This window comes from Poecilia reticulata, chromosome 22, assembly GCF_904066995.2.
Source record: "Poecilia reticulata chromosome 22, P_reticulata-male-v2, whole genome shotgun sequence".
NCBI classification, from domain to species: domain Eukaryota; kingdom Metazoa; phylum Chordata; class Actinopteri; order Cyprinodontiformes; family Poeciliidae; genus Poecilia; species Poecilia reticulata.
Window position 1 is genome coordinate 7,919,830 of NC_088851.1, and position 12,877 is coordinate 7,932,706.

The 12,877-nt window shown below is 38.0% G+C and overlaps 1 protein-coding gene across 19 annotated transcripts in view; it reads right to left on the minus strand.

The window, feature by feature from the left end:
* The window catches only part of syne1b (spectrin repeat containing, nuclear envelope 1b), a 94,603-nt gene that overhangs the window by 42,550 nt on the left and 39,176 nt on the right, over positions 1–12,877 (minus strand). For 18 of the 19 annotated variants that reach the window (XM_081603420.1, XM_081603427.1, XM_081603424.1 and 15 more), the window contains 17 exons: positions 12,380–12,544; positions 11,880–12,236; positions 10,947–11,083; positions 10,115–10,292; positions 9,787–9,969; positions 9,533–9,676; positions 8,040–8,195; positions 7,091–7,255; positions 6,830–7,002; positions 3,465–3,618; positions 3,228–3,371; positions 2,563–2,727; positions 2,109–2,426; positions 1,760–1,915; positions 717–887; positions 268–594; positions 35–187 (listed from right to left, as the gene is read on the minus strand). In XM_081603420.1, the coding sequence (XP_081459546.1) occupies positions 35–187; positions 268–594; positions 717–887; positions 1,760–1,915; positions 2,109–2,426; positions 2,563–2,727; positions 3,228–3,371; positions 3,465–3,618; positions 6,830–7,002; positions 7,091–7,255; positions 8,040–8,195; positions 9,533–9,676; positions 9,787–9,969; positions 10,115–10,292; positions 10,947–11,083; positions 11,880–12,236; positions 12,380–12,544 (3,246 nt within the window). The remainder of the gene's footprint in view (positions 1–34; positions 188–267; positions 595–716; positions 888–1,759; positions 1,916–2,108; positions 2,427–2,562; positions 2,728–3,227; positions 3,372–3,464; positions 3,619–6,829; positions 7,003–7,090; positions 7,256–8,039; positions 8,196–9,532; positions 9,677–9,786; positions 9,970–10,114; positions 10,293–10,946; positions 11,084–11,879; positions 12,237–12,379; positions 12,545–12,877) is intronic. The other variant, XM_081603430.1, reaches the window with a different exon arrangement.

Sequence of the window (12,877 nt, forward strand, 5' to 3'; positions counted from 1 at the left end):
AAAAATGAACTGAACTTGTTTGTCATGTGCGTACCTTGGCTGCCAAACAAAGGTCCTGATAATCAGCCTGTAACTTTTTCATGTTTTCGCTGATGGTCGGGTCGCTAAACGAATTGAGGAGAGCCTCTCCTTTCTCAACGACGCACTTCACAGCTGGCTCATGGGACTCTACCGTCTGTTGAACGGTCTGCGCAAATGAGAAGAAAGTGAAACATTGAATCTATTTTTTACAAAAAGAAATCACAATTTAACTGAAGATAAACTTACCTTATATTTTGCCAACTGAGCTTTTTTCTGGTAGAGTTCGGCTTTTGGTTCTAAACTTGACGCTAAAAAGTTCTTTGTCTCTTTCACCCACTGGGCTTGGGTTTTGTATTTATCCATGAAGTCCTTGGAGAGTGAGATGTATTTCTCAAGCGAGCTGTGCTCTGTGCGTAGAGAAGTTGTTAACTCCTCCAGCTGAAAGAGCTGAATGTCCACTTCCTCCCTGAGATGATCTGCCTCAGGCTCCTCCAAGAAAGCCATGGCCTGCTCCGTCTTTTCCCTCATTGCCTTCAGGTAAGTGTGTCCCTGCTCCATGTCACCCTGAAGAGTCTGAAGTGACATAAAATGTTGTTAAAACGTGCTAAACAATATTCGTGCATAGCATAGAGTGATACTATAAAGTCGAGCTTAGGTAAACAAATAGAACTTGCATGCTGCGTTGAAAACTCTACCTCAAGTTTCTTCATCTTTCTCTCTAAAGCAAAGCGGTCGACTACATCAACACTAATAGCTACGGTGCTGAAGTTATTCTGAGCTGTGCTGAGCCACTCTGAGAACGTGGTGAAGACACACTGTGCTTCTTCAATCGAAGACACCTCCTCCTGGAGCTGTTTGATCGTCTCCTGCGTTATAAAAGACAAAATAGGAAAATCCGCGGTGGTTAAAATAGGAGATGCCTAACCGAAAAAATTTTATTTACAGAAACTGTTTATGCAGAGTTTCCCATAGTGTGCTATAAGCCTGGCGGGCCACCAGGCTATACTTGTGCCCCCACCAGGATTAGCATCGTTTATTTATTTCAGTTTTCTCTTAATTATTGCCTTTTTTTTTTAGGACTTTACAGTCCTAAAAATGTTAGATATTAACATTCCAGTCTTAAAATAACACAGAGCTATCAAGTGATATTTTCAAATTTCCAGTCAACTTTAAACATTTTTTAACTCAAAAACTTGTTTCCTGGCTGTATGACTGCCCTAGTGCCCCGAGCATCAGGTTTAGCAAGTTTTCTGGGGGAAATTCTGCTTATGCACAATGCCGATGAAGGATTTTTAAATAGTTAAGTATTATATTTAGGGCTACATGCAAATACAAGTCATACTTTTAAGATCCTTCATTTCTAAAAATGTTCCATGTTGCATTATCTTTCCGATATTCACTGGCTGTTTTTGTATTTGTATTTGTCAAGTCAAATACTCTTAAATGTGATGATCTGATAAAAATAAACAAATTATGTACAGAGAAACACACAATCTGCTGGCTAGAAACACAAATATTTTCAAACAGAGACACACACTGGATATAGAGGCATTCTACTTAATATTCCAATAAAATACAACAATATTTTGTGGTTTAAAGTAGCAAATGTTTAAAGCTATATGAAAACATTTGTTTCTTTGTTTATCTCTATGTAACAATGCCAACAAGTGCAGACAATGTGGTTAAATAAAACAGATTGGATTAATTTTAGAGTTATTTTGTAATTAGCTACTGTTACCAGTAAGTGCAGGAGCAGGGCATGGTAGCGGGCTGTGATCTGAGTGGCTCTGGTACTGATCCGACTGCTAATGTGGGTTTCATCCAGAACCTGCTGAGCCAAAAGAGTAAGGCCCTCCATTTCCTCTTGATAAACAAGGACTTCTTCCTGCCAGCTCTACAAAAGAAAGAGGGGATATGATTACTGTTGGGATTTATGCTTCAATTCTTAGCACAGATTTTTAAAACTCAGGACAAACCAATTTGTCATCCAGCAAATGTAAAACTGGAACGTCCCAATCAGCCCAAACTCACTGCATCTTAAGAATGGAAAATGATAAGTTCATGGGTTTTCCTGTCCGTTTACCGACCTTCACCATCTGCAGCTGAGCGCTCTTCGTGGCTCGATCGGACCGCCGATTGGAGCGCAGCTGCGCTTTGGTTTCCATGCCTTTCAGCCAGCTGTCGAGACGCTGGAACTTCTGCTCCATCTGCCGCAGTTTGGCCAGGGCGCTGTTCAGCTGAGCGCGGGTGTCGGCCAGCTGCGCCTGATAGAGCCTCCACTCCTGCTGGAGTGTCTCCAGTGTCCGGTCCTCTATCTGAGGCAGACCCCAGGGGACGACCAGTTCCCTGCTCAGCAACAAGGTGTTCAGCAGAGCCTGGCCTTCTGTGCAGTGTAGCTGCAGTTCCTGAAATTAAACGGCTCATAATTTCCCTCTTCTTATCAATTAGATGCAGTTTTTTGCTAAATGAATGAGTGTTCGTTATTGTGCGTCATGTTTGCTGACGTCTGCAGAAAAGCATCAGTAGCGTTTGGTTTCAAACCTGCAGCTTTTGGAGGGTGTCCTCCAGCATGTCCACATCTCCCTCCAGCTGGGTGTAGCAGCTGAGCTTCTCTTCTTCCTCTTTCAGCCACTCCTCAAAGGAATGAAGGTCCCACTGATACTCCTGGTGAGCTTTCACCAGCTCCTCTGTCTTGCCGACAGCCCTCTGAGGAAACAGTAATTGACCAAATTAATTATCAAAGTTAAATGCTTTTTTTTCGTATTCCTGTTAATCTGGAATACAAATGTGAAAATGTTATTTATTTAGTTTTGTATGGGTGCCTCTGCTGTCTAGGGATTTGTTTGTGGGTTAACATCCACTAAAATTTTATGGCTATCCTGTGTAGCATATTTTTCAAATTATTGCTAATAATCAATAAAAATACATTTGAAAGAACATTTGTATTCCTGTTTACCATCTGAATGATTGCTGTGTTCTTGAATAAATTTCTCTTGTTTGATCAAATAAAACAGTCAACCTTGTTAATTAAAAAAAAAAGAATGACATTTTAACTATTGCAAAAGATCTCGTTTTATAGATTGAAGTTATTTTGTGAATGCGTTTTGAAAATGGTGTAGCAAGCATTGTGCATCACATTGTTGATAGTGAAATATTTCCACAAAAAGCTTAGATAAAAGGTAAGATTTTTATATTGCTTTTATTACCATGGCGTTGTCTTTGACGGTGTTGTACCGCTCCTGAAGTTCTTGGAGCTCCAGCTGAGCGACGTAGTTTTCAGTGATTCTGGCGCTTTTTGCAGTAATGGTTTCCAGCAGGGTGTTGTGGCTGAGTATGTCCTCATAAAGCAACTGAACAAAAAAGGAAAAATACATGATCCGATTCAAAATTGTACTGGCTAAATGTTAAATATATTATTTTAAAGAATTGTCTCAATGACAGACCTTTGCTTTGCTTAGATTTGCAGTTTTGTCTCTCATCTCTGGGCACTGCTTATCAGTGACATCGAGACTTTCCTCTACGTCCTCAATCCAAGCCAGAAACTGACAGACGTCCTCTTGGTAACTCGTCCACTGAGACAACGAACCTTCCAGCTGACTGTGGGTTATAGACATTAAAAATAACATCAGGCAAAGGTGATTCTAAAGTAATCTACAACAGTAAAATTATACTATAAATGGTCTCCATTAGTGGTAAATTTCCTCATATTTTATGACTACATGATCCTAAACGTTGTTTCTGCCTTGTCTTTACAGATTTATCAGGTGAGATATTGTGTGAATAACAAAAAAAACCTAGAAAATTTCTGAAGAAATTTAAAAGGGGCCTGCCAAACTGCACCTGTCTGTTGGAACCCAGCGTTCTGATGCTAAGAATTAGCATCAATGCTAAAGTAAGTTACAATGTACTCAATAGAGAAAGTCACAAGCATGTTGAGTAACATGGACTTACTGCATTCAATATGTTAAAATGAGTGTATAAGCTAAAATTAGCCAAAATGCTAATGTTATCCTAAATGCTGCCAGTGGCATATGGGGGTATAACTAGCATGTTGCCTTACAGTATATGAAACATGGCTAATTAAAAAAAAATTGCTAAAAAGCTTATTTTAGGGAAAAGGCACTGCCTACTGATATTTGTATTAATGTTAATGAACTGCGCTCTGATTTTAACTTTTACAAAAGTAAAAATCAGATGTTTACTTCATGGCACTTGGTTACCAGAAAATGCGCTCATCTCTTAGCAGCAGATTAACAACAAAAACTGTTATTGTTCAAAAAACATAACATTTCCTCTGTTCTTTTGAAATACTACTTCTACTACTTAAGAATTGTACAGTTGGTGAATTTTGCAGAAAAGTGAAAATGTTTTTTTTCTGTCATTGGTGTCAAATTGGTTGACATTTAAAACAAACGTAAAAATCTGATTTATACTTCGTGGCAGTTTTTCAGAAAAAAAAATGCTCATCTCCATCCATTTTCTTGCACCCTTTTTCCCTCAGTGGGGTCGGGAGGGGTGCTGGTGCCCATCTCAAGCCAACGTTTCGGGCGAGAGGCGGGGTACACCCTGGACAGGTCGCCAGTCTGTCGCAGGGCAACACAGAGACACACAGGACACACAACCATGCACACACACACTCACACCTAGGGGCAATTTGGAGAGGCCAATTAACCTGACAGTCATGTTTTTGGACTGTGGGAGGAAACTGGAGTACCCGGAGAAAACCCACGCAACGCACAGGGAGAACATGCAAACTCCATGCAGAAAGACCCCAGGCTGGGAATTGAACCCAGAACCTTCTTGCTGCAAGGCAACAGCTCTACCAACTGCGCCACTGTGCAGCCCAAAATGCTCATCTCTCAACACCAAATTAATTATTGTTTATAAAACATAAGCTCTTTTGAAATACTGCTTATCTTCTTACACACAACAAATTTGTAGTTGGTAAATTTTGCAAAAGTAAAAATCATATGTTTATTTCGTGGCACTTGGTTACCAGAAAATGCACTCATCTCTTAGCAACAAATTAACAACAAATATTGTTATTGTTCAAAAAACAAAAAGATTTCCTCTGCTCTTTTGAAACACTAATCTCTTACTACTTAACAATTCTGCCGTTGGTGAATTTGCAGAAAAGTGAAAATGTTTTTTTTTTTTTTTTTTTGGTGGTAAATATATTATGAAACAGACATTCAGCTCAAAAGAAAAAAAATGTGATTTATACTTCGTGGCAGTTTGTTACCAGAAAAAACACTGATTTCTTAACAACAAATTAATAACAAATAATATTATTGTTTATAAATAATAAACTCTTTTGAAATACTGCTTATCTTACACACAACAAATTTGTAGTTGATAAATTTTGCAAAAATAAAAATCAGACGTTTACATCGTGGCACTTGATTGGCACGAGCTCGTCTCTTAGCAACAGATTTACAACAAATATTGTTATTGTTCAAAAATCAATAGATTTCCTCTGCTCTTTTGAAACACTACTTATCTCGTACTACTTAACAATTCTGCAGTTGGTGAATTTTGCAGAAAAGTGAAAATGTTTTTTTTTTGTTATTGGTGGTAAATATATTATGAAACAGACATTCAGCTCAAAAGAAAAAAAATGTGATTTATACTTCGTGGCAGTTTGTTACCAGAAAAAATACTGATTTCTTAACAACAAATTAATAACAAATAACATTATTATTTAACATTATTAAGCTCTTTTGAAATACTGCTTATCTGCTTACACACAACAAATTTGCAGTTGGTAAATTTTGCAAAAACAAAATCAGATGTTTACTTCGTGGCACCTGGTTACCAGAAAATGCGCTCATCTCTTAGCAACAAATTAACAACAAATATTGTTCTTTTGTATCTTTTGAAATACTACTTATTTTATGCGACTTTTATGCTACTTAGAAATTGTGCAGTTGGTGAATTTTGCAGAAATTAGACAATGTTTTTTTGTTGTTGTTATTGATATTATAAAACAGACAGACAGACATACAACATAAAAGTAAAAATGTGATTTATACTTCATGGCAGTTTGTTACCAGAAAAAAAAATCATATCAACACCAAATTAATAACAAGTAATATTATTGTTTATAAAACATAGGCCCTTTTGAAATACTGCTCGTCTTATGCTACTTAAGAATTGTGCAGTTGGTTAATTTCGCAGACGAGTGAAAATGTTTTTTTGTTGTTGTTATTGGGGGTAAATATATTATAAAATAGACATTCAACACAAAAGTAAAAATCATATGTTTACTTTGTGGCACTTGGTTACCAGAAAACGTGCTCATCTCTTAGCAACTGATTAACAACAAATATTGCTGTTGTTCAAAAAACAATAGATTTCCTCTGCTCTTTTGAAATACTACTTATCTTATACTACTGAAGAACTGTGCAGTTGGTGAATTTTGCAGGAATGCAGAAAAGTTAAAATATTTTTGTTTTTTTGTCATTGGTGGTAAATATATTATAAAACAGACATTCAACACCAAAGTAAAATTCTGATTTATACTTCGTGGCAGTTCATTACAAAAAAAACGCTCATCTCTTCACACCAAACTAATTACTGTTTATAAATCATAAGCTCTTTTGAAATACTGTTTGTATGCTTAGACACAAGAAATTTAGAGTTGGTAAATTTTGCAAAAGTAAAAATCAGATGTTTACTTCGTGGCACTTGATTGGCATTTCAATGCTCCCCTATGCATTGCTATGGCCAATATTGGCCTGCCAATATTTGGTTATTGGCAGGCCCCAATAACCAAATTGTTGTAAAAAAAAAAAAAAAAAAAAGAAACCTTTTGCAAAGAATGGCAGCAGAGAGGAGGGCATCCCATGAGTCTTTCAGCTCCTGTATCTGTTTTTGGATTAGTGGCACGCCTTCAGCAGAGGTGTTTCTCTGCACCGACTCTCCTCTTGTGATCAACATCTTCAGTTGGATCTCCTTCTCCTGGCGAGCCGTCAGCAGAGCCTGAAGCAGCAAGCAACCGTTCAAATTCATCACAACACAGAATTTCAAATACATCGGGGAATTTGAAGTGATTAGTAATTTTCTATACCTCCAGTTTGATCATTCTGCTATCAAGAACATTTTTGTCAGCTGTTGGAGCGCTGTAAGTCTGCAGCATGTGGCTGGTGTCAGCCACCCAGTTCTGCAGCTCCTCCAACCCCTGGGAGAAAAGCTGGTGCTCTGTGACGATCCGATCGATGCGGGAAGCCTTCTCCTGCACGTCCAGAACCATCAAACCGTCACACATCCAAAAAAATTACCATGAATTCAACAAAAGTTAGGAAATGCATTTTGCATATACAAAATAATTACATCTGTGTTTGACAGAAATGTTGTACCTTTACAGTTTTAGGGTGTTTTCCCACCTAATAGTTTGGTGGAATCGGTTGGATTGGGAACCAAATTTAAACATTTGTTATATTTCAACCTGCACTATCTGTCAAACGAACCAAGCCAACTGAAAAACCTTTTCCGCCCTTCTCACCTGTGTTGGCGCACCACCAAGAACTACTGAAGGAAATGACACGAAAACCTCCAAAGAAAACACGAGTGCAACTTTCTTTTTCACAAAATGTAAAAAAAACATGGAGTGGAATCAGGTTTTAGTGGTTTAAGGGTTTCTCTTTTGTCAGTGGTAAACAAAACCACAAGCAATTTCTCCCTGTAGCGCTAGATTCTTATTTTTGTTTTGGCTGTATTTACCCAGAATGCACTGCTCTATAGTCAGCTTCTTACTTTTCGAGCTGGTTCACGTCAACAAAACTGCGACCAGAGTTCGCTTTTTTGGTCTGCATCAAAGTTTGATTGCGTATTCTCACCTCTCCAAATGAATCTGATTTGATTAAAGTGGAGTAAACAAAGCTGGTGTGAATGCACCCTAAAACTTGTAGAAATGCACATAACTCAGGTGTCACTCCAGTCTAGTACCTCTGTATCATCTCCAGTTATACCTCTATAAAAGTCCCAGTGCACAGGGAGTCTCACAGGCATTACTTTACCTTAGTAAGGTTGGTTAAAGCTAGGCACTGAGCAGAGAGCTGCGACACACGGTGCACAAAGCCCTTCCCGGCCGAGTGTTCATCCCACAACAGCTGGGCCTTCTCTTTCAGCCTGTTCAGCTGAACTTCGTGAGAAGCTAAGTCTTCAAGCACAGACTGGAAGAGCACAAGCAGGTTATCACAGAGGCATGCAAGCTGACACTCAGATTTATAAGACAAGGTAAAGTGAGGCAAAGAGCAGGTTGTTAAGAGATGAGAACATGGCAAAAGCATATGAGGAGCTTAGCAAGTGTTACAAGTCCAGCTCTGAAGAGCAGGAAATATATTCTTAAGAGCTTTTTTAGCAATATTTTATTCATGTAGACATTATTGAGCAGACATGTGGTTAGCAAAGAGAAGCAGGACGTGCTGGCAGGTAGCAAAGGTGCATGAAAATGCATTATAAGCAAACGCATCACGAACTGAACGAGATGCACCAGGAACTGAATGGGTGTTTTTATGTTTAACTGGCTCTGATTGGTGATCGGTCAGTCTGAATCTAAAAATATAATCTATTTCCAATCAGTGAATGCACCATTCGCAAGCTCTAACAGGCTATGCTAACAACAATCTTAGGTGTGGAAGTTTTTACTGAGGCAAAATGACTCAGTTGTCAGTTTATAAATGAAGTCAGATCAAGTGTGGAAGTTGTAAGAAACTTTGAAAGAGGGAACTCTTTTCCACTAATTCCTTTCAGCTGTTCATTTAACCTGCTGGTTCAAACACTTTGGCAAAAACCAGGAAGCTCAGCATGTTAAAGCAAGGTTATTGATTTCTTCTTTTAAAGAGTCTCAATCTATCTGTCATGGTATATGCTGCATCAGCAAATATCAATCTTTCAGAAATCTTATAGTTAAGGGAATGCTTATAAATAATAGTTTACAACAGAAAAGCTACTTAAAAGTTTATGTTTAAATGAGGGATTTTTCAGCTCAAATATTAAACTGGACAAATTATGAATATGTAGTGATGTGCATTTCAAGTGTGCAGAAAAAACAGTGAGCAATAACCTGTTTTGTAAATAAATAACTGGGACATGATGTAATTTTTCTTAGTAAGGTTTTGTTTATACAGGTACCTCTGTGTGACCTTTTTAGTATTTTCAGTAATGCATAGAGGGGTCCTAGAGAATTGTTTTTAAATTATTGTACTATAAACATTTTTGCTGTAAAAACAGATAAATATTCAGTTAATACAGACAAGTAAATAAAAAATTATTTTGTTATTTTTGGCTTTTACCGAGAAATTTGATCAAACTAAAACCGTTATTGGTGTTGATTTACAAAACATCTGATCAGAAATTGTCCACAAGGTTCTCTAATCAGTGCATCTGTACTAAGCACTACTTTTATCAGAGCTTTAATGATGAGAGTCCTGCACATGAGATGAATTGTGACGCTTATGTGTGGCTTTCGGTCGGTGTTTCAAGTCCGGTTGATGTTGGACTGCGGTACCTGCAGCTTGTGAAGCTCCATCTTTTTTGCAGTCAGATCATGAAGTCGTGTGCTGCTCTCCTGCACAGCCAGCTCTGTTGCATTCAGGCTTTCCTGAAGAGGTTCTGCACTTGCCTCAAAATCCTTCATCTGTGAAATGAGGTTCTGGAACAGCAAGAACAGAGTCCTGCTGGTGAACTAGGAAACTAAAAGCGTTGGAGGATAATAGCAGGGATAGTTTCCAGTGGTTGAGAAGAAGGCGTTTAAATGTTTACTTGCAAACTCGTCTCTCGGTTGTGCAGACTGGACATTATGTTTTTCCAGTCTTCTCTGGCAGTGTTCATTTTACCCCGAACTGCGTCGGTTTTGTCTTTAGCTGCGATGCTACAAAAGAGCTCTCCGTTTGCAATCACAGCATTCAGCTTTGACTGGCCTTGTTCTTTGTCATTAAGAAACTCCTGAAAGGACAAGACAAGATGAAAGGTCATAACTTAAATGTAAAAACAGCAGCAAGTCACAAAAAACACAAAAACATGTTAAATGTTTAAGCATTACTGTGTAACAGTGTCTCTCTGATTACGAAGTCAGATTTGTTTATCATACCTGAATCTTCTGGAAACTAGACGAGGCTTCACCGAGGTTTTGAGGAGCATCGAAGCATTTGGCGGTGTTGATCTTGGCGTTAACCAACCATTGTTGAAATTCTCTGAAAGCCGAGCGGAAGCCTTGATCCAGCGCCTTCTCTTTGCTCTGACACTCTCTGGTGGCTTGGAGACTCAAACTGGAAAAAGTCAGTAACAGATTTTTTTTTTTTCATAGAATACTTTGTAAATACTGAAAATATATATATATCTTCCCACTCTATTATCTGTGTTTTTCTTCAGATGTACAGTTTATTGAATATAAAAACTCTTTCTAAACACAAAACCATCACCTTAGAAATAAAGTTTTCAGACTTATTTCAATGTACTTGACTAAAACAAGAAGGTAATTCATTTATCTGTTAACTACTAGTTTTTCAAGTCTTTGCCTCACAATTGGATTTAGGTCTGGAATTTGACTAGGACCCTCTAAAACAAATCCAATGCTGCTGTTTGTTTTCTGGCTGAAAAGTTGTTTTCATCTGGTTTTCTTTTAGGTTTGAAAAGTATTCAGAGTAGGTTGTTAAGAGATGAGAATATCTCTTAACAATCATCTTCAGGATGGTATATAAGTTTAAATGAGGTTTCTAATGGCTTAAAAACAACAACAACCTTCATCTGGAACTGTTTCCATAAAGCTCAGACTTCTGCTATAGCTGATTTAGTTTGCAAGTCTACAGAAAATAATTTCACTGGTTATAAAAATGGGCATCCTGTTACAGTTAAACTGCTGCAGATGTTGTTTATTTTTAGGGAACAATTACTTGCTGGCATTACTAACATCATTTCCTGACCTGTTATAGTCCTTAATGAGGGCAGAGACTCTCTCAGACTGAGTGGCCATTTCCCTGGAGAATCGGCACAGATCATTGAGCTGAGTCTTCAGACGGTCAGAGATGGCCTCAGCTTTGACCAGTTCGTCCAACGTGTCCTGTACATAGAACAGATGAGCAGTGAGGACAGACAGTAAACCTTTAAACACGTGGTAAAGTTCAGGGTTCATACAATTTCCCCAGGATAAAATTAGAGAACTTTTCAAACATTTTTAAAGTAAGTTTTCAAACTTTCCCAGCATCACACTTTGGAGATAAAAACAATACAAATAAATAAACTAAAAAAGATAGTGTCACTTATATGATATCATTATATGATACTGTTATAATAATGTCTTATAATATTCGACACAGTTTTATGTTTTGAAATGTCGCTCTCACACACTGATCCGAAAACAAAACAGTAATTAAACAAATTTCCCCCAATTTCAATAACACTGTTTATGTATAAAGTACAAGCCAACCTTTATTCCAGTTACACAGATAAATAAGTCATTGAGTGATTGAGAATGATAAATATTAACTCCATTGTAACAATCCAAACAAATCATGTTAAAGATAAATGACCTTCCTGCTCAACTTAAATACATAAACATAAAAGAAAAAACTCTAAAAATGTTCTCATTAACTTCTTAGGCATTCAGCAAATAGAAATAATTTTGGTAATTCTAATGAACCTAAAACAAGAAACGTTTAGAGAAAAAAATATGTCTCGAGTCTTTTTGTTAGGTGTATGAAATTCAGGCTTTTAATCAAACATTTGATTACACTTTATTACAAAACTGCACATTTTGAATATTAAACACTTTCAAGGACTTTCCAAACTTTGAAAATACCTCATAGAAATTCAAGGGAGTTAAAATTCAAGTTATTTTCTTACTCAGGTGGGCTTACCTTTGCCATTTGCCAGCCTTTCACTGCTTCCTCTCCCTCATTTTTCTTCTCAGCCTGGCAAAGTCGAAGTCGGCAACCCTGCAGCTGACGGCTGAAGTCCTGCAGGTCCTGCTCCAGCTGCACCGACAGACTGCTGAACTCCTGCTCAGAGCTCGATATCTGTGAGAGCGACGTCTCCAGACTGGCACGTGTCTGCAGAGCCGCGCGTTCCCACTGCTCCCATGACGACACGAGCGCTGCTTCCTCTCGCTCCATCGCCTCGTAGCCGCCCGAACCCGTGTAATCCCTCGCTACTGCCCCGTATCTCTGGACGCGGTTCAGTCTCTCCCTGCCTCTCTGCTTCGAGTCAAGAAGCTCCTGTAAATAATAAAAAATTAAAAAAACGCAAGTTAAACTGAGCTACATTCAGATTATTTACATTCAATTTGCTGTGAACTGAGAGAGAATAATCTCTCACCAGAATGTATTACTATTGTTATTCCAGTTTGAACTTTCCTCACCTGTACTTTGGACAGCTTTCGTCTAATGTTGACGGAGTCTCCTGACAGGTCAGACCAACGCTGAAGCTCCTCTTTGGCTGAGACGAGCCAGTCGTTGAAGTCTCTCACTGCGTCCAGGTACTGCTCGTGCTCAGATAAGATTTTTTGCATGGACTGGACTTTTCCCTTTGTGGAACAAACAGAATGTTAATGTCACATGTCGGATGAGAACGAGACCATGTCTGCATTACGTCACCGGTTCTTCTGAGGGTGTTTTAGAAATAACAAAAGATATTGTAGTAAAATTAAATCAATATGTCTAATTTTGAGTAATCTACAAGTTATTGTGGAGAATACTTTACTTTTTTGTTGGTGTTTGTTTTTTTTGCCAGCTGCTTTTAAAAAAAAGTCTCAATAAAAGTGGTGAGTCTCACTCTTTATCTTGACTGTATGTTGTTGTACATGTGAGTAAAAATGCTTCAAAATCACTGAATTCGTGTAGCAAAGCCTGGAATTTAT